The sequence below is a fragment of the Bombyx mori genome, chromosome 12, assembly GCF_030269925.1.
Source record: "Bombyx mori chromosome 12, ASM3026992v2".
Classification (NCBI taxonomy): domain Eukaryota; kingdom Metazoa; phylum Arthropoda; class Insecta; order Lepidoptera; family Bombycidae; genus Bombyx; species Bombyx mori.
Window position 1 is genome coordinate 9,743,595 of NC_085118.1, and position 21,669 is coordinate 9,765,263.

The 21,669-nt window shown below is 33.7% G+C and overlaps 1 protein-coding gene across 1 annotated transcript in view; it reads right to left on the reverse strand.

The window, feature by feature from the left end:
- Positions 1–44: 44 nt before the first annotated feature.
- The window catches only part of LOC101744894 (vesicular glutamate transporter 1), an 80,501-nt gene continuing 58,876 nt past the window's right edge, over positions 45–21,669 (reverse strand). The window contains exons 4-13 of the mRNA XM_021347584.3: positions 18,916–19,025; positions 17,523–17,665; positions 17,050–17,289; positions 14,869–15,062; positions 14,452–14,614; positions 14,231–14,338; positions 13,968–14,153; positions 13,313–13,498; positions 10,778–10,957; positions 45–10,052 (exon numbers count right to left, since the gene is read on the reverse strand). Of these exons, the coding sequence (XP_021203259.1) occupies positions 9,861–10,052; positions 10,778–10,957; positions 13,313–13,498; positions 13,968–14,153; positions 14,231–14,338; positions 14,452–14,614; positions 14,869–15,062; positions 17,050–17,289; positions 17,523–17,665; positions 18,916–19,025 (1,702 nt within the window). The 3' untranslated portion in view covers positions 45–9,860. The remainder of the gene's footprint in view (positions 10,053–10,777; positions 10,958–13,312; positions 13,499–13,967; positions 14,154–14,230; positions 14,339–14,451; positions 14,615–14,868; positions 15,063–17,049; positions 17,290–17,522; positions 17,666–18,915; positions 19,026–21,669) is intronic.

A 21,669-nucleotide genomic window follows, 5' to 3' on the forward strand; every position in this document is an offset into this window, starting at 1 on the left:
TTTGTTCATTATTTTAAATTTTATAAATAAAAGATAATCACAAATATTTTTCAAACATATATTTAGGAAGATAATGTCACAAATTTTATTTATTATTAGATTGGATAAAGTGAAAATCTCATACAATGGAAATGATGATATTGCAGAATTTTTTACTAAATACAATTTCTAAAATACTTTGTACCATTTACGTGATAAGAAATTTTCAAATTAAAAAGCAACGGAATTCATTAAGATCCAGCCTATTGCTAAACATTTTATAATGCAAATTATCTAAACAATTCCATATAAATCTCATAATGATACAGCAATACGTTTGTAATTTACCTTCAAATATATTGTATACAATAGTCGGAGTACAAAGTATAAATAAGTTAAGAAAACATTTGGTTTGTTCAAGTAATAGTCAAGACCAATAATTAAGACTAATATTTACAACAATTAAATCGTGCTAACAAAAGTTTACATATAATCATAACAATGGACTAAATTCACTATTTAAAAATAAATATACATACAAAGAATACATATTTCCCTCTCTCTACATTTTTATCCGCCTAAAATCCGGTACTATACAATTTTGGATATAAGTGATTGTCGATTGTACAGGTTAGGTTTGTATTCGAGTAATAGTCTCTATACTTTGTTGATAATCTATGTTATTAGCTTTCCTGGCTCAGAACTGGATAAAATTGGAAATAGAATAACACAGACTCGAGAATAGTATTAATAAAAAACGATGGTCTTCTCTTTTTACGAGAAATAAACTTTTAAAATAAAGAGCACATAATTAACCCAATTTAAATTGTACTCGTTATTTTGTTAGATAATTTACAGAGAATACGCAGAGTTTTCATGAATAATATTTTATAATACACCTTTGCCCATATATTTGCTCACTACATAAAACACTGTAACCGCTTAGAACAGGTCATTTGACGCTTAAGACATTTTATAATTAAATTCAGTCACTGTTTTTGTCGCTAATTAATGTATCCATCTGAAATTTTGTCTGAATTCAATATATTTTATGTAATGTCCTAAATCTCGAAAAGTACTAAGAGACAGATCACTGCCAAAATATTTTAATCTACGGAACCGGTAGGAATTTATCCAATTCCAATTGAATCAATTAAATTACTCTTTATTTTGTACTACGTCACGTTCTACATCATTTTCTAATGTTAACATCATTATTTCTTAATTCTAATAAGTTACTGATATATTCAGTTCACCAATAAACTAATGTCATATAAAACTCTACAACGAATAATATTTACACCAATAGAACTTTAAATATTTACAATACAAAACATATACTATTTTTATGTATTAATAATTACAATTAAAAAAAAGAAAAGAAAATCAGCTATTTGTAATAATACTATTGAGTTTGCTAAGTAATATTACGTTTCACACAAAAATCAAAGTTTATTTTAAATTGATACTTGTCAGTAAATACAGAGTAAATATCTTGTCATTGTGATTTTGAAGTTAAAGTAGTACGTACATATTGTATTGAAAATTAAAGATAAAAAATATATATTCTAGTTTTCATCTCATAAATTCATCAAACTGTTTTACAGATTGAAATGGGAATTTAAATATTCAGGTTTCAGCGATCTTCATTGATAAAAATAATTAATTATATCCCAAAAAAATACCAAAAAAAGAACAGAACTAAGTATTTACATTCTATATAAAAGTAGGCCGTTATATACTACATTTAAAAAAAAACATTGATACATCAATACACATTTTAATACTGCATTCGTATGACTAGCTTATTCTAATCTATGAAAATATTTTACAACAGCTATATATTATATAATATTTATTATATAATATTATTATTATTATATAATATTATTATTATCATATAATATTGATGGATTTTTGCTAAGTTTGCAGTCAAGCGTACCGTGCACACAAAACCCTTACAGCTACGTGATCAAAACGAAAACTTCAACAGGCCCGCTAATTTATTATACTGAACTACGCAAACAAAAAATAGCTTCTTTAATCATTAATTTATAATAAAATAAGACTATAAAGTTAATCTGTGGTATTACTAGATTTTTATTTATGAATTACATGTACAAAACTGAGTATCATAGTTGTTTCTTAGCTGTTCGCGAGTTGTAAATCTAATCAAAACTATTTTTACATTTTAATTTCACGTTTTTTTTACATTATTTTATTTCTGATGTTTCGAATTTAAAGATAGGTAACACACGAAACGTCATAAACAAAACAATAATAATAGTTTCAATTATGTACAACAAGTGTCATATTTGAAACAAATTGAATTGAAATAGGTTTAGTAAAGATTATCGAACAAAAAATATTCAATTTTTTTTATTGTCCTTGTAGGCAGACGAGCATACGGCCAACCTAAGGGTTACCGTCGCCTATGGACTTCAACAATGCCAGAGGCAGAGCCAAGCCGCTGCCTATAAAATCAATAAATGCGTAGCACACTAATTGTATCGCTCTAAAAACGTACACAAAAAAAGACAATCAATAATATGATTCCTATAAAAAGCCAAATAAACGAAGCGAACTAATCTTCATGCCGATACACTATTTAATTTTTATGAGGACTTTGAAAGCAAATCCATAATCATGAGTCTAATGAATAATTGACAAATCAGTGCCTTCTTGCAATTTACCTTTAATTTACATATCTTAAGAGTTATTTATGAAGTGTTTTTAAGCATTAACTAATTTCGAGCACACTATATTTTGTAACTACAACAATTACAAGTCTAACATATAATGTACATAAATGTACAATAAAAACCATTCGCAACTAACGCAGATTTGCGCAATTAGCGCAGTTAATCGTGAAATAAAATTGAAGTTACAATACCTATACAATACAATATTAAAAATTATTAAAACATACATTCAATACTAAGTATTTTAGGGGGTGCTCTTAATGTGTATACATTAATTGGAGAAATTTGACGTTCCAAAAAAAAATAGAACTAACTTTTAGTGTTTTCGTTAAATTCAAATTGTTCGACAAATAATAATAAATCATTTTAAAAGTTGAAATCATCGTGCTTATTTTAACGGAAAAAACCTAAAATACTTCTTCAAAATTACTTTGAAAGGAGTTTTCAGGGATAGACCGTTATTTGGCTGCACTATTGGTATTGCCGAGGTACGCGAGTAACTATAACATTAAAAGCAAAAAAAAACTTAACAAATATCAATTGTATTTTTTTGAATTATTAAAAAAAAACAGTTAGCGCTTAAAAACACTCCACTGCCTATATTAAATATTACTAATTACATTTAATTTATATTTTAGAGCTCGACTACTCTACTAGAAGAATGTACATAATTAATATTCTATACAAATATTTGACTTAAAGGTCACAGTCGAGATAACAAATAGATAGTAAAATTATATCTAGACTTTTAAATTATGAACATAAAAATCACTGCCTTTGTCTCGGACAATTCTTATGAGTATTTAGTGTCCATTTCAATACAGAAACTGGGTCGTCAATTTCAGGCATTTATTTCGTCAAATAGGTCAATAGGTATTCTTTTTTGTACTAAAATTATAAAAATATATATATTCATAAGCTGAAATAAACAATTTGAATAATAAATTTTATACTCTATACATATGTGCTTAAATATACTAAGATCACAATTCACAAATATTACAATACATTTTGAAATATAAATTCCTATACCTATTATTCATTTTACAAACTACTGTCGCTTTATGAAGCATTATTGTCAACACAGCCTTACAGAGTGAGATCACCCCATTATTGTCCTATCACTATCTTATAAATATATACTTATTGTCAAAGATTTAAAGTTAATAATTTAAATTTCACATACGAAAATAATGAATGAACGAATGAATAAACGAATGAACAGATACGCAAACTTGTTATATCTTGTAAAAAATGTAGATCATAAAATATTGCTTCGTGTTGATTTGATCAACAACAATTTTTCTAGATAATGTAGTGATTTAAAACTTCATAACCAACACGAAGTGGTTTATAGTGATGTTTTAATAGAAATTAACGATAGTACAATATCAATTATAGGCTAGTTCAAGTCGGTTGATAAATTAACTCAATATAAATTTGAAAGCATGTACTTAGTACGCGGATTACAATTAAATACAAAATATTGATAAGAAAAGTAAATACATCTAAGTATTTAAAACAACAAATTCGACGGTGAAACATTTTTAAATCTACACCTATCTCTCTTTAACTCTACTTTTTTATAATTGGCTATAAAGGGTCGAAATTATTATATATTTACTTAAATACGAAGTTATTATTTACAATAGGTGCACAACAACAAGTGAGAGGGGGATCGTAATACCCTATCCACCGCAATTTGGACATTGCGAAAATTATCACATAAATTAACTATTAATTAACAGTCAAAAAGATAAAGCCACTACTACAACATTTTCAAACATTTTATGCACATTTCCCGGCCTATTAAAACCTAATTATTGTCAAATTCGAATTCGTTAATTTTATCGAAAAACAATTCGGGCAAAGGAATCATTTGGTTTTATTGTTTTTTTCCTTAACGCGACCAATTTACAATGTCAATAAGCTTTACTCACGAAGAACAGATTCTGGTCACATTCAGAAAACAAATTCAAATTATTTCTTCTGGTTTAGATTGACAGTTCTAGATCTAGTGTTTCTTTGGTCACCGTAGTCTTTTAAAGAGGTTAACTCAATGCTCCCAGCCATATTGGCCACTAAAATTAAAGTTTCCATTTCAACTGTTAACCCTCGAAATGGAGCACGTAAGTTTTATTTTTTATTTTTTATTGGCCGTGTAGGCAGACTAGCATATGGCCCACCTGATGTTGAGTGGTTACCGTCGCTCATGAAAATCATCAATGCCAGGGGCAGAGCCAAGCCGCTGTCAAAAGTTCTGTATAACCTCCTCTAAAAGGCTTGAAGATTTAACGTAAACGGAATATAAGTTACTATTGAAATTAAAAGCATCAAAACTACAAATTACATACATACATAAATCTTAAATAACAAAATTGACGGTGTAGAGACAACAACTTAAATAGGCAACGGCCGCTTTAGTTTAAAAAGTATGATGGTAATTATTACTTCACAGTAGCATCTTTACCAGAGACAACGTTATGTTCACGATTGATTCATTAATGAAATAACAACAGAAAAATCTTAACGTGTTAGCGTTAATAATACGTTATTCTTGAATGTCTAAAATTTATTTCGTTAGTTGATCTTAAAATTATCCACTAATACAGAATTCACTTACGATACTTCTCCGCAATGTCCCTAAAACTTAAGATACCGTGAATAAATTTAAACTTTGAAACTTTTATAAAATTAGGTCTATATTTTAATACGCCCTATTATGCTAAAATTTATTTTTACACATAATAAAAATGTTTTGGCGGCACAGGTCTTGCAGGCTTAAATATAATAAAAGGATGTGATCTTTCCGTTTTTAAAAAAAATTACAGAGTTCGGGGAGGGAGGGAGGTTTGGTTATTTGGTTTAAACGCCATTTCGCTTAACACGCGACATTTATCTTAGTAATTAAAGGTACATCAACAGTTCGATGTTTTTAATTAAGCTTCAATTAGGTTTATTCCATTAAAATAGCTGAAAAAGTTTTTTTTTTGGTTAAGATATTTTTTCCAAATTATAAACTTTAAATAGCTCTCCTGTAAAGTTGCAAAAATGCCGCTTAAACCAAATACCTTTCACCCTTTCTATGTTTCGTTTATTCTTTTTTTTTATAGCCCTTGTAGGCAGACGAGCATACGGCCCACCTGATGGTGAGTGGTTACCGTCGCCCATGGACTTCAGCAATGCCAGGGGCAGAGCCAAGCCGCTGCCTACCGTAAATTCAACGTCAACAAAGCTAACGAAACATAAGTGTTGTCTTATGATTTTTATTACCCTACATATTATTATTATTATTAACCATTTATAGGTAAGATATTTACGATTATTACTATTGTGACTTTATAATTCTTGGATCGACAACATATTAACCTAGTCAGAAGTTTTCATATTTACTGCAAATAAAATGTCACTATTCAAATCAAAGTGTTAAATTAAATAAGTCAGTAATTATAAGGTGAACAAAAATAGATAAAATATGCACAATATAAACATATTATATAATAATCATTAAAATCAGCAAATGCAGTTAGTTTCAATGTTTTTGTATGCCGTTTTAGGTTATAATAATAATAATAATAATGTTTTTATTTCAAGTATCCATGACTCATATAAATTGTTAATAGTAGTTATATTTACATCACAATGAATTACTGTGGTAACATCCCATGGGAGATGGCACCACAGCGACCCATGTATATACAGTCCAGCCTGCTTGCGATCATGCTCAGGATACTGTTGGAGCTGGCCCTCACTCTGTTTACCAGAGATGCACACCTCTTACGCATGGTAGCGTAGAAACAATCTATGTGCGCGTCTGCAAACATCCCTGATGCGCTACAAAAGCGGGGCAGCACCACCAGCACCCTAAACGCGTTATTGTATTGAACACGGAGAGCATTGTACGATCTTTGAGTATATCCAGCCCACAAGCTGCACGTGTAAAAGTTAGTACAGTAGGCCCTAAAGAGGGTGACCTTGACTTTAAGTGAACACCGTGCAAACCTGCGAGCTAACCGACAAAGTTAAATAAAAGGTAGTTAAAGGTAAGTATTTAAAGGTAGTTTCTAAATTCCAAAGATGTATTTATTAACGTATCATGCATCGGTTCAGCCTGAGGTGGAATAACAACAGTGCCGACTCTGTACTTTTCGGCTAACGATATTCAATACTGTTCAAAAATAACAAGAAAGTATTGTTTTTACTTGGATAGCAAAACTCACGGTTCACAAAGTGTTTTGTGGTTACGGAAGCTCACAAACCAAAGCCACCGCGCAGATTCAAACATACGAGTATATTAATAAGAAGGAAGACTATCCCACGCTTCGAATTACAAAGTTGAATCACACTACATGTAAATACAGTCCCATATAAATACCTACCAACGCTATTTTCCTGCCAGTTACATTTTTGTTAACAACAAAATGTCCTATACATACATATGCTGAGCAATTAATTCCTAGATTTTATAGCCATGGCACAATGTGGTTATGCGCTTTTGTAGGCTTTATCAACCACCGTGATTGCAACTAAAACAATATCTGAGTTTGACTTTAAAATAGACGCATTTAACTCGACACGGTAGACTTTATTTTACACGTAATTTAAGGATAACACTAATAATATGATTGATGTACGACAAAAAAATGCAGCTTACATCCAATTGGTTATTTAATTATGGGGCCGTTGGTATTGATATTAAGATTGTTTAACATATTTTGAGCAAATCTAAGTTCAATTATTTTCAAAATTCATCATAAACGAAAGGAACATAATAAGCCATTAATCCGAATGTCAGTAAAAAAGTAGGTATAAAATTTATTTAAATAACGTGCGTCTTATTTAACAAGTGCGATTTGGTCTCCTGTACCACAAGTCAGATTTTATTGTCACGTTTATCATTGCACACCAATTTGAGCCGTAATCTATAAGATTTTTTTTTTCTTTTTTTTTGCTTTATATCAAATTACCTAATCAGTAAGCACATATGAGCATTACATTAAATCTATACAATACAAAATATATCACTAATATTAATGTCTTTTCTTGTATCTTTGCCCCACTTGTAGTTTGTTAAATTTAGTTTGATACGCACTACACTAGAAGACAAAGTATTATAGTTAGTTCATACGGGCGATTTCCTTCTGCCCCAAAAATATTAGAGTCCATAGACATCTCAACGTGAATGCCGCCGCCCGCCTTGAGACATGAGGTCGAAATCGCAAATCTATTATATCATAACATTTTTTTTGCCTTCGTAGGCAGACGAGCGTACGGCCCACCTGATGGTAAGTGGTTACCATCGCTCATCGACGTCAGCAATGTCAGGGGCAGAGCCAAGCCGCTGCATACCATTAAATACTCTCCGCAAGCCTCGTTTGAAGAAGGACATGTCATAGCGCTCGGAAAACACCGTGGAGGGGAGCCCATTCCAAGGCCGGATGGTACGTGGCAAAAAAGACTGCGTACATACATACTATTGTTATAAACGATTTTCTAACTTAAAACTATAATCCTAATCACTAAATTCTTGATTAAATATTTGAAAACAGTTAAAGAGAATACAAACATTTACATAATTATTCATTCTAAATAGTCTTGATTATGCGACTATGTGATAGTATTTTGTAATTGTTTATAGAAAAATTCAGAAGGAAACCACTTAATTTTTACGAACAACATCTAGAGAGAGGGAAATATTTTATTTGTTATTTTTAAATAATATTTAATATTAGATAGTATTGTAAAGATAAATTTAAAGATCTATTATATGTATACTAATAAAAGGTGACTTATCTTCCCTTTTATTAAGAACGGTATTCATTAAAATGTCTTCTACTACGAGTGCATTCATCTGTTTGTAAAAAAACATTTAAATTTTATTGCATTTCAAGTCAATTTTACGTTTTACCAATTAAAACCAATAGTTCAGATACATACATACACTTAAAGCTCATAAAACCGATCCTCGTTTATATAATAACTACCTAGTTATTTTTAATATTACAGAGTTGATTTTTTGTCAATCACTATTGGAATTTCTTTGGAATAAATATGTGGTTATCTTAATTTTGTTTTTCTTTCTCTATTCAAACGACAGGTTAACGAATATTTGCTAGTTGCTATCGTTTTTTCAGGCGCCTTATTGTAAAAATTACTAATACAGATGAATGCACCTATACTCTTATGCAAGTAAATTTTAATTTGATACATTATCTACTTTATTCGAACGTCTTAGATATACAATAAACACTTCGATATTTATAAACATCTTTTAACAATTTACGAAAACTTAGTAACAAGAACGAGACTAACTAACGACAATCTTATAGGATTAAAATTCAAGTCAAAATACTAATTAAGGGAAATAATAAGAAATAAACACAATATCAAGTCATTTGTTGCACGAAACAAAAACCGATCATAACGATATTAAATGTGAAATAAATAGTAAATAGCTCAGATAAACTATTATTTGGGTTTTTTGACGAATACCTACTTCATTTATTTAAGTGTTATAGAATTATTAAGATGGCGGAAAAGCATTTTATTTTAACGATTTTACATGATATTCGACACGATCTTACTAGCCCTTAGTTATAAAACCAAAATTTCGTAGACTTGAATCCAAAAAAACACTAAACAGCTACAAACAAAAACATACATTTTACAAGCTAACAATGATATGAAAACATTAGACTCCGCTACAATTATTATAAAATAACAAAAAATAATTTAATTTTATTCTTAACACTGTCATGCTACAATATAATAATTTTAATAGCGATAAATATATTGTGATTTTAACAAACGTATTTGCCAATTTATTTTAGAAAAAAAAAAAACACTTACTTTACCACTCAGAAAAATAAACATTATGTTAAGCGTATTTATTACTTTTAAGAAAATTCTTAACCTCAAATTTTAGTGCGAAAAGTTACAACAGTTTTAGTTCAATACAAGTTAACAGTTTTCGAATAGTAGTTCCTAACATATATTATTTCTATGCCAAGGGTTTTTTTAATACAAAGGTCAAGGACCCGCAAATTTGTGCTTTGAGTCATATCGAAACGTACGAGTAAATTGATGTGTTGAAAAGCATCACATCTTTGAGAATTAAAAAATCTGTAAAACAACAGCTCTGCAACGGCTAACTACATTTATTAATAATTTTATGAATAATTAGTAAGTGCCGTCATCGGTGAGATTCTGGTGGGGATCAGTGGGAGGCTGCACTTGCTCGGTCTGATAGTAGGCGCCTGAGACGAATGGGTTGTTGGGAACGTGCTGCTCGAAGCCGATAGGCCGCTGCGGGACTATCGCGCCGTAAGCTGGCGCCTCCGAACCCTTAAGAGGCGCTGAGGGTTTCTCAGTCTGCAACGGGAAATTTACGTTATTTTTCGAATAATATACACGACTATGTATTATTGTGGAACGTTGATGATTAAACGAACTAGCCCATCTAGATTCAACCGGCAATCGGACTATAACAGGACATACACTTCGAGACATGAAATCTGGTTCCAAGTCCTTTAGAACACGAGCAATAAAACCAAAACTCATCGTTTTTTTTTATTGCAATGGAATTGTTCACTGACAAACAGGGGTGTAAAATAAACAAAAGAATAATAATAGAAAGAAAAATATAGTAAACTAGCGGCCCGCTCCGGCTCTGCTCGGGTCTTTAACAAAAATTTCAACGATATTTGACGTTGTTTTATTTTTTTAAATAAAAGAACACTTATTGTGGCATAACTATAATAGTTAGACATTTTATTCTATCATTAATAGTTTTCGCAGGGAACGCGATGTAAAGAATATTTTAGGTATTTTTTTTACATCTTGGGTTACGTTATTAGAGTTTTGGTAAGGATTCCTAATTTTTTTCAAAAAAGATGATAGCTTATGTCACTCGGAAAAAGTGTAGCTTCCAAACTGTGAAAGAATTTTTCAAATCGGTTCAGTAGTTTTGGAGCCTATTCAATACAAACAAACAAACAAATCTTTCCTCTTTATAATATTAGTATAGATTAGTATAGAAGTATAGATTATATTCTAAATGAAGACTTCCTTAATGACGAGAATTCACGGCTACTTACGAATGTGGTTTCTTGTTCTAAAGACTTGGAATAAGTCGTGGGCTCTTCACAGCCAGTCTCGGCCCAAGGCTGAAGTTCGCCAGAAGCGAAGATACCGTAAATAGTGATACCAATGAAATGTACGGTCGCACCCATCAGGAACACTTCTCGCCACTCGGTTATAGCTTTCTCTTGTTTATCCTATAATTATAGGTATTTATTACTAACTAGTTGACCCGGCAGATTTCGTTGTGCCTCAATCGATAAATAAAAGACCTAAACTTTTGTGTAAAATAAACTTAAAATAAACAAAAGGAATCCGTCCGACGGGGGACACATCAAAGGGAAAACAAAATTGTTAGTTTTATTTATATTCCGAGCATTTTCACATTTATCTACCTTTTAAACCTTCTCTGGACTTCTATAAATAATTCAAGACCAAAATTTGCCAAATCGGTTCAGACGTTCTCGAATTTTAAGTGAGACTAACGAACAGCAATTCATTTTTATATGCATAGATAGATAGATTGCACGTTTATTATTAAATTATTTATTATACAAGCATTCCGTAAAAGAATATTGAGCGTCATTAAAATAAATATGATTCATCACGGGAAGGCTGGCAGATGTGAAACATTGATATTATTTTGTACAGGTATAGATGCATAAAAGGATAGTTTACGCCAGGAAATCATGGGCATAATGAAAAATAAAGTATTATTAATATTAAGAAAAAGAAAAAGTATTATTAATATTATTATTAATATTAAGAAACTATCGCTTGCGCATGGTGTCGTCACACCGTACACACTTTTATATAATAAATACTTCTGTAAAGCGCGGCGACGCGGCGACGCGTCGTGGGTATCATAAGCCCGTACTACTATTGGCCGTGTTTCTACTGCAAGGAAGTCGTGCGTTTTGACTTGTGTTTTTTTTGGTCAGGAGGAAATCTCCGAACTTCCGCCTCCCTCTGGGGATGGCATGTCGGAGTCGAACCGACTAAAACATCCTGTCGCTCAACAACCAACGTCCAAACCTCGCATGAAACAGAACTCATGAAAAGGCAAATGGGGGGAATTATTTATTCGTAGGGGGAAAGTGAAGGGTTTAGTGCGGAGCACATCCCTCCCATCACCATCCCCTCGGGACGCCGGACCAGCGGTCGTCGGCGCCACGACCACCAGCCCTCTCGGTCGACAAGCTATCCGAAGCCCGCCTAGATGGCGCTGGTTAGCGTGAGTCATCCTACGGGATACCCCACTGACTCAGAACCAGCTTGGGTCGAGGTTAGCCGGCCTTCTATCACCCGGATGCTCTTGCATAAAACGCGTGCAGACTTCTATAATGGAACAGCAGCAATAAATAAATGTTCATGAAAATAATCCCGTAACAAAAATATAAAGTGTGACGCGAATATCTCTAGATTTGAGATATTAAAATTCATAAGAAAACTTCCCGCTTTAAAGGCTTATTTATTACGTATACAATACAGGAGTCATTCGTGCGCGCTCCTAGTTCCGGCCGATGCTGTAATAAAGTGCTCAGCGCGGAATGTACTACAGGCGTAACGCATCGTCGCGCACCCACAAAGCTGTTCATTTCATATTCTAAGCGCGTGTTGCGCTGAGCTCGATTTCCTTTTTTAAATTAGCCACGGACGAATGTATTGTTTCGCGGGTTTTCGAGTCTTCACTAGGGCTGTTAGTTGTCATGCGAAATTCGTAATTCGAATAGCCGATAAGCGCTTTATCTTATATACCTTTAAACGAGCAATTCTTGTATATTAATATATATATAATCTGAATCTCGGAAACGGCTACAATGATTTTCATAAAATTTAGTATACAGGGGATTTCGGGGGCAATAAGTCGATCTAGCTACGATTTATTTTCAGAAAATGTTGTTTTATTCGTGTTTTCAATAATCAACTCTTTCCGACATCTATTGGCGAATAATAATACTATTTTTCTTAATTGAGGGCAACTAACCGCTTTAAAGACACAACAAGATGGCGTTATCAAAAAAAATCATCTAGTTTATTTCAAAGCAACATAATTTAATGTGTGTCTCAATTCGGGTCTTAGAAATGTAATTGTAATTGGTACATTGGCATTTGTTTACTGTAATTAAATTTAGAAAAATATCATTGTATTTTAACAAAGATTGTTTAATAAATATAATGCAGTCTGCTACCAATGGTAATAACTACACAAAGTCTATAAAAATAGTTCTTAAAAACCAATTCAATAATGGAACAGGTCTATTTTTCTTTACAGGTTAACTAAAATCAATTTGAGATCAAAATTAGTATTTTCAAATGTTTTTTGGACTGCATGCAATGTAAAAAGTTCTAAAATTTGTTTTAAAATTTATCTGTTGAGTTTTGTAACGCGGGATGAGGTTACACACCTGCCATTTACCTCCGCTTGAGATTACGAATAATAAAACTGAGCTATTATTTAATAAGGTGGTATTTTTATAAATTTGGAACGAATGTAATTGTTGCCATTTCAGGAACTATTATTCCCTAATAAAGCATGAAAAATATCTCACCTTATCCTGGGTCATGTAGTCGATGACTATAGGTACAAGGAATCCAGCGATGGTACCGATGCCATTAGATAGACCCATCAGTATGGAGGCGTATCGAGGAGCGATGTCGAGATGATTGACGTTGTAACCTGATATGGCGAAACCGCTGCAAGCTACTCCAAGGGTCAGCTCGATGGTGGCTACGTACTATTGTTTGAAAAATAGAAAATGTAAGAAAAATAAACGAATTAATCTTCAATTTAGATATCACTAAAATCATCCTAAAATTATAAAAAAAAAGTTTTTTTTTTAATTTTACAGTCATATGAAAAGTTAAATGGTAATGGTAATTTAACCTCTGTGACAATGGAAGATGAATCAGCAAAAGTATGCAAGTATGCACCTATTATTAGTATCCAGAATTGAAATTTAGGTTTTATTTATAAAAGCACACTACACTTGACTATGTGACTGTTTTATATAAATTAAATTTGATGTTTCCTTTTTGCTTATCATCAATGCGGCATTTTAGTAAAGGTATATATCAAAGAACCATAAATACAAAAGCTGACCTACTTACGGTACACATTTAACTTCAAAAAATGGTATCACTAAGGACAATCGCTCATTATATTTGGAGATAGTCCCAGCAGAGAGTGATCGGGGTTTTACATACCTTGTTATTGGCATAAGCGACGAGTACGAAGAAGAAAGCCTCCAAACCGAATCCACCACAGTTAAACAGCTTCCTCACGTTTGTCGTGGTCATAATATTGTTCTTACGTAAATAATCAGCGAGCATTCCTCCAATGGGCACCAGTGACGTCATGATCAAATGCGGAATCGCCCCCACAAAACCGGACTAAAAATTGTAAAGCTGTTTTTAGTATTGGCCCGTATTCATGGAAAAAATTGGGTATCCTTAAATTATAGACTAACCTCGGTTATCTCCATTTTAAATCTGGAATTAAAGTATGCAGACTGGAAAATCACCAGTAAACAGAAGTTCCAAGTCCTACAGAAGTTTGCGACGATGATAGCGTATACCTAAAATAAAGAAATTAAACATAAAAAACCCCGATCTTCTGCAATGTTAAATTATCAGCGCCTTCTTTGTCTTTGTTCTACTGAATAATTCAGAAAATTTATCGAATACTCACTGGAGGAGATGTGGCAAATGCTTTCCATGGTGTTGCAAAAAATCCTGGCATCGCGGCCTGGGTGGCGGTGCCAAGCGATTGTTCAATATACGTCAGTTCCTTCCCGGTTATACATGGATGTTTACTGGGTTTCTCGAACACCAACCAAAGCCAACACGCATACCTTGAAAAGAGATTTTACTGACAGTCAGGCTTGTGGTAGGGTGCATCGTAAGCCCGCGAAAGTATGTAATGCCATTCTTCATATTTAAGCCGCGAAACAGTCATAGCCAATACAACTAAGACTTGGACCTCATTTAAACCCGTCCATTAATCTAACTAATAAGTTACATTTAATACAGAAATATTCAATTTATATCAAAAACAAGACTGTGATAATTTGGCTTCACCGATCGTATAATTAACGTTATAACTTACCAAATAATTCCAAATGTACCATAAAAGTAAAATGGCGCCTGCCAACCAATGTAATCTGCCAGTAACCCAGACAATGGCATGCCAATAACGATGCCAGCGTATGTCCCACAAAATGCTAGTGTTGCCAAACGAGAGCGCTCGAGTGGAGGTGCCCACATCCTCCAGATTCCGTGGCATGAAGGATATGTAACGCCCTACGACATAAAACCTTGCGTCTTCAATATGTTTCGAAGATAGAATTCAAGAATATCGAATATCGCATAGTAAATTGTTTTAGAATATGTTAGGTAATATGTCCAATTTAATTTCTAATCGTCACTTTTCAACAAAATAATTTTAAACTTTCAAAAATCATGATCAGGCCCAATTAAAACACCAATTTTATAAAATGAAAAGTTAACACGACCTATTTGTTATAACTAAAAATTAACACTAACAACAGCATTGACTTTACGAAAATTCTAATCAAACTACAAAATACAGAATTTAATATTAATTATATTTAAGTTGTATCAACTAGAGGTAAATAAATCCTTCGCAAATCTATTGTATTAGACAAACAATGAGAAAGCTTTTGTGTCTTTTTTATATATGTATCTAGTTATATATGTGTAGAGAGAAAATATTGTATCGTTTAACGAAATAGCATTGGCATTGAAGAATCAGCTAAGCGGGGATATACGGAAATGCGTAACCATGGCAACCAAGGGCTCAATAATCTTAGAAGCTTTGTACTGCGACAAGCGATCTCGACTGGAAGTACTTCAGAGCGATTAAGGAGAAATAACGGGTCTTTGAAACGTTCAAAATCATTATCAACATTAAATCCATTCGTATACATTTTATGTGGAACTTAAGCCTTATTGGATGTGTAAGAAAAAGTCGTTGTAATATTGTATTCGCAAATATTACGTTATTTTTATTAGATAATACTAAATATTCACGTTTTAATTATGAATTAAATGATGTGCTGTATAGTGATTTATGAATGAAATGTTTAAATGTTTTAATAATTTTGCTAACTTTAATTTTAATTTTACTAACATAGTTATAAGTATTACTCTACTTACAACATATGGACTTAAGATGGTCTGAATTAAATGATTTTTATTTTTTTATTTTATTTAAATCAAATTAAACAATTCGAATACTGAGACAAAAGCTTTTTATTATTAAAAAAAAAAACATTGCTTTGAAAAAGAGCTGCTTGGAAACGAAAAACACTATAATACATAATTTTATGGTATTACTTAATGTGTCAAGAAAATCATATTTAGACGTTAGATTTTATTGGTCACGATGCTCATCTTACAATAACATGCAAAATTTACTTTACATTTATAAAGGGGCGATCAAAACGTGACAGTGGATATATTTAACACGAGACAGCAGAACGCACAACCGAATTTAATAAGCTTCATCATGCGCCATCACGCGCTGAATGTCAATTGTTACAAATTTAAACGTTTCACTGGTAACGAGACATATGAGTTTCACTCGTGATATTTATCTTATAAAATCTGACAGTTGTTCGGTGTGTCGTACTGGTGATTTAAAGGTTGAATTATATTGAAGTATAGACGAGTTAATGTGGTACTAAATAGTTACGTTGGTACATAAAAGCTACGCTGTATTGAAGTCGTCGTGGCCTAACGGATAAGACGTCCGGTGCATTCGTGTTGAACCGATGCACCGGTGTTCGAATCCCGCAGGCGGGTACCAATTTTTCTAATGAAATACGTATGTACTCAACAAATGTTCACGATTGACTTCCACGGTGAAGGAATAACATCGTGTAATAAAAGTGAAACCCGCAAAATTATTATTTGCGTAATTACTGGTGGTAGGACCTGTTGTGAGTCCGCGCGGGTAGGTACCACCGCCCTGCCTATTGCTGCCGTGAAGCAGTAATGCGTTTCGGTTTGAAGGGTGGGGCAGCCGTTGTAACTATACTGAGACCTTACAACTTATATCTCAAGGTGGGTGGCGCATTTACGTTGTAGATGTCTATGGGTTCCAGTAACCACTTAACACCAGGTGGGCTGTGAGCTCGTCCACCCATCTAAGCAATAAAAAAATAAAAATAAAAAAAACTATCACTGCCACTACCGATCAGCTGTCACTACCACTAAATTGCTATATTTAAGTTTTTAATTTAAAAACAATAAATCGAAGGCTTACTTCAACGAATCCCTGAGCAATTTTTAACATGACCACAGCCGCAGGGCCTACAGACATAGCGCCAGGAATCGCCATGTTCAACAATGCCGATAGCACAATGGCAGCCCCGAAGATTTTGTTGGCCGGATACATGGAGGCTAAGTAGCCGCCCGGCACTTGAGTGATGAGGTAGCCGGCGAAGTACGATGAATCGATTGACGATTCTATTTCGAGAGTCCATTGAAATGGTGCGTCAGTGTCCTAAAGAGGAAGTACTAATTATGAAGACTAGATCACATTTTTGCACATCCATAACTTATCAGACATTAATATTTATTTAGTATTATTTACAAAGAATGATATTTTTTCTTTATTTCAAATTATATGACTGTTTTTGGTCCAAAGTTCGAATTTTCAACACGTTGGTACAATGAGTGTCGGACTCATCCATCCAAACCAACCTTATTACTATACAGCAGGTGTAATATACTTACGTTGCGCCCTTTTCCGGTCATTTTCAGTTTGGCCATACTCATATTGCAGCGCATTCCGAACATGATGCTGAAGCCGAAGCAAGCCAACAGGGCTACAGTGTAACGCGCACTCAGGCATGGGCATTGTGCGCGGACGTACTTATCTATAAACATATGTGGAAGTTGCGTAAACCATATTTACCATATTTTATGTCATTGATAGACGAACGAGTGGCACATCTCGTGTTATCGTGGCCCACAGAAACAGCTTGAGACGTGGGGCTCAATACTTGATCGTATTGCATAATGGTTGTCCCAAATGAGGACTATTCTCAATGGATCGCGATTCCAAATCTATAGTAGATTCAGCGAAGCAATCTTAGCACAAAGTCTCTCAGGTTGAACACCGTGAACTCGCACCAGTTTGGTGAAGCCAGAATAATCCCCCGATGGTACTTAGTGGTGATAAGGTAAAAAAACCGAATTGCATAACTGCTTCGTTCCAATGATTACTTAAATTTTTGTCTGTTTGATTTTTAATTACACAATGTTATTCCTACATTCAACCCTCTTAGGGTTACTACTGGAGATATAACTCCGCAGGATTAATGTTAGTCAGACAGTCGATTGTTAAACAGCATTATAAGAAGACATGCTGCGCCAACCTCGCATAATATAAGGGTAAGAAGAAGAAGAAATAGAAGACTCCTACATTCGTGAATACGCGATTAATACGCTGTTTTTCGGTCGTCTTATCGTTTAGGCTCCAATGACTTACCACTACTTAATATTATAATGTAACTAATTTAAATTAATTTATTTAGCATTACTAGAAATCGCCTAATGGTTGAAATTACTGACAGTAATCACCGGCACCTCATATTTAGATTATTTTTATTTATTATTACATTTCCTCGTTTGTTTTATCATTGGCTTTTTTCCCCATTATCTTGAAGAAGAAAAAAATGTACAGTGCTGTTTCACCTTTGCCTATTTATGTATAGATAGATATGCACAAAAAAAACACAGATTTTATTTGCACTAGAGACATTCATAAATCTTACAATTTGTCGCGCCAACATTATCTGGGTTTTGATGCACTAGTACTCTTCTGGATATTCGTAGGTGAAATCACTGCATCAATTGCTTTTAGAGAAATGGCTCTTCAAACTGAAATTGGTGATTGCTTTGCGGCATAGCTTGATTAGAACTCAAGTAAGTAGGCAGCGGCTTGTCAGTAGGCAGCGGCTTGGCTTCAGTAGGCAGCGGCTTGGCTCTGCTCCTGCCATTGCTGTAGTCCATGGGCGACGGTAACCACTTACCATCAGGTGGGCCGTACGCTCGTCTGCCTACAAAGGCAATAAAAAAAAAGTAAGTTCGCAGAAAACTCTACCACTAGTAAACTATATTATACCTATGGGGCGTGGTGGGGGCCTGTCCGGTGATGGTGGCGTTTCCAGGTCATCGCCATCGTACATCTGATAGCCCTTCTGGTCAACATGAAAGTTTTCATATTGGCTGTTCCTGAAACAACATTAATTGTAGAAAATTAAAATTTGACACATCACGACTTATAAATGCGTCTTATAGGATACTCCAGCTGCCCTTGACCATTTTTACGCAATGACGCACTAACTCATGTTGACAAATTTGCGACAACCTAACATTATCAAAAAAAATCTTGAAGTGAAGAGGTATAAGTACATCCACAAAATTATACCTCATTAAACCATGAATTGTAGTTATACACTTTTCAGTAAATAGTTCTATATTTATCCCATGTGCACACCAGATATGAAATCGGGTCAAAAAGTATCAAATTTCAAAAATACGCAATACACTCGACAGGAGCTTGCGACACACCAATGTGTCGCGAACAGAAGTTGAGGGCAACTGGTCTACTCAACCATCGGGTTGAGAGCCACTGGGCTACTTAACCATCGAAGCGTATTGTTTACGAGTCGTTAGAAAACTATTAATAATTAATACTACTTTTACGGCCTAATCTCAAGTTTGTGGCTATCATTTTATCACTAGTCATCAGTGGTCACGGATGACTGATGGTGTTGTTCGTGCACAAGAACTGTGTAGTATTTGAAAAGCTGGAAATAACGTAATGATAAAAATAAACGCGAGATTAATCTGTAAAACTAGTTTTAATTATGTCTACAACTCGCAAAAACCAAAGAAAAAACAGTATTAATGTAAGTAGATATGACTTTACAGCCTCTATAATTATTCTAGAAAAAGGTGATGAGTGCTAACTAAATCTTACTGCTTAGAATGAAACAGTAGACAAATATAATTTTGTTTATACCAGCCTATTTACGGATATTGTCAATGTGGCACCGACGTCAACTAATTTATTTTTATTAACATGCATTCAAGTGTTCACCGGATTTTTAAAGGTTTCTTTCTATGTATGTCTTACAATGGGACTGTACCTAAATAGGATTGTAATTCGAAAATACTTCATTTAATTGTGAAACTTCTTCTATTAATAAATAAGCTATGTTATAGTATTTATTTACTATGATATTCTATGCTTTTAAAATTATAACAAGTTCAACGCCGAGTAAACTGATTTGCAAACTTCAGTACTAATCGTGTTTGTAAGCCGACAGGAGAGTTAATAAGTTTATTCCCGGATGTTTCGCTCCATTTTCCCCTATAATTAAAGTCGATACGATGCGAGCGCTGTGCATCGCGCAACAAAATAAAATTAAAATGTTCACGCTGACACTCTAGACTTGTCTGCCGCACGCTCCCTGTGATATCAGCTGTGGAGCACAACTTGAAATAAACGAAACAGAAATTAGCAAAATCTGGGATTCGTTGTAGTGCTTTAAGGGCATTGATGAGTTATCTTACTTATGAATTGGTAATCTTGAAATTTAGGCAGATCAAAAACAATTCCTGTATATATCTAGAGACTTTAATTTACTGGTGGTAGGACGTCTTGCGAGTTCGCATGGGTAGGTACCACCACCCTGCCTATTTCTGCGGTGAAGCAGTAATGCGTTTTGGTTTGAAGGGTGGGACAGCCGTTATACTGTAAAAAGTGAGACCTTAGAACTATATCTCAAGGTAGATGGCGGCATTTATGTTGTAGATGTCTGTGGTCTCCGGTAACCACTTCACATCAGGTGGGCCGTGAGCTCGTCCAACCATCCAAGCAATAAAAAACAAATAAAAAAATCTTGGGCTCACTGAGTTTCTCGCCAGATCTCCTCAGTGGGTCGCGAAATTTTTCGGTGTTAGATTTTGCGAAGCACTGCTTTTGCTAGAGATAGTGTTAGCAACATCCTCTGGTTAGAGCCTCGCGAGCTCTCCTACTCGTCAGGTTACGCTGGCATAACCCTCTAAGGTTACCAGCTTATGTAGAAAAAAAGCAAAAAGGAGACTTTTTTCAAGTCTCGTTGAAATTTGAAATGTCATACCAACCACCAAGAAGACCCAGAAACCCTTGGACCCAGTTTCGGGTAATGCATGATTTAAAGAACCATCTCAAAAACTTTCTCAGAGCACACTTTCCGTGTAAAATATGGTCCAAAATAAAAAGCAGCAGAATTTCTCCATGGAATAAGAGGCTAAAATTATAATCTGTGTCCTAAATAATGTATATACCATTGGCACTACTCTTTGTATTATATTATAGAAGAAGACAAGTTACAGAACTCCAAGCAGAATTAATTAAACCATTCTTTTCCAGTTTTCTATTACTTTAACTTCACTCAAGAACCAAGCAAAGAGAAGTTCAATTGCTGGCAAAGAATTCTTCAGTCTCTAAACTATGAAGACTTGAACTTAAAGTATAAAATTGAACGTCATGAATCGATCTACATTCGATGTAAATATCCATCATCCATAATAAAGGAATAATATCATGTAATAACATGAAATCCTTCAAATTTATAAGCCTCTGCGGGTACCACCGTGAGGTGGGACCATCAAAGAATACTTTTTGACCTTGTGTCTCAATGGGGGTGGCTGCATTCGCGTTGCAAATAGTATTTTGGACTCTGGTAACAATTTGATACCACGTGAGTTGTGACCTGATTCAACAATTAGCTGTCATATAAAATGGTGTTTTATTTTCTATTTTAACATTGATTAATATCAAGCACCGCCAGATTAACAACTCACATTTCGCTATTTTTATTTCACA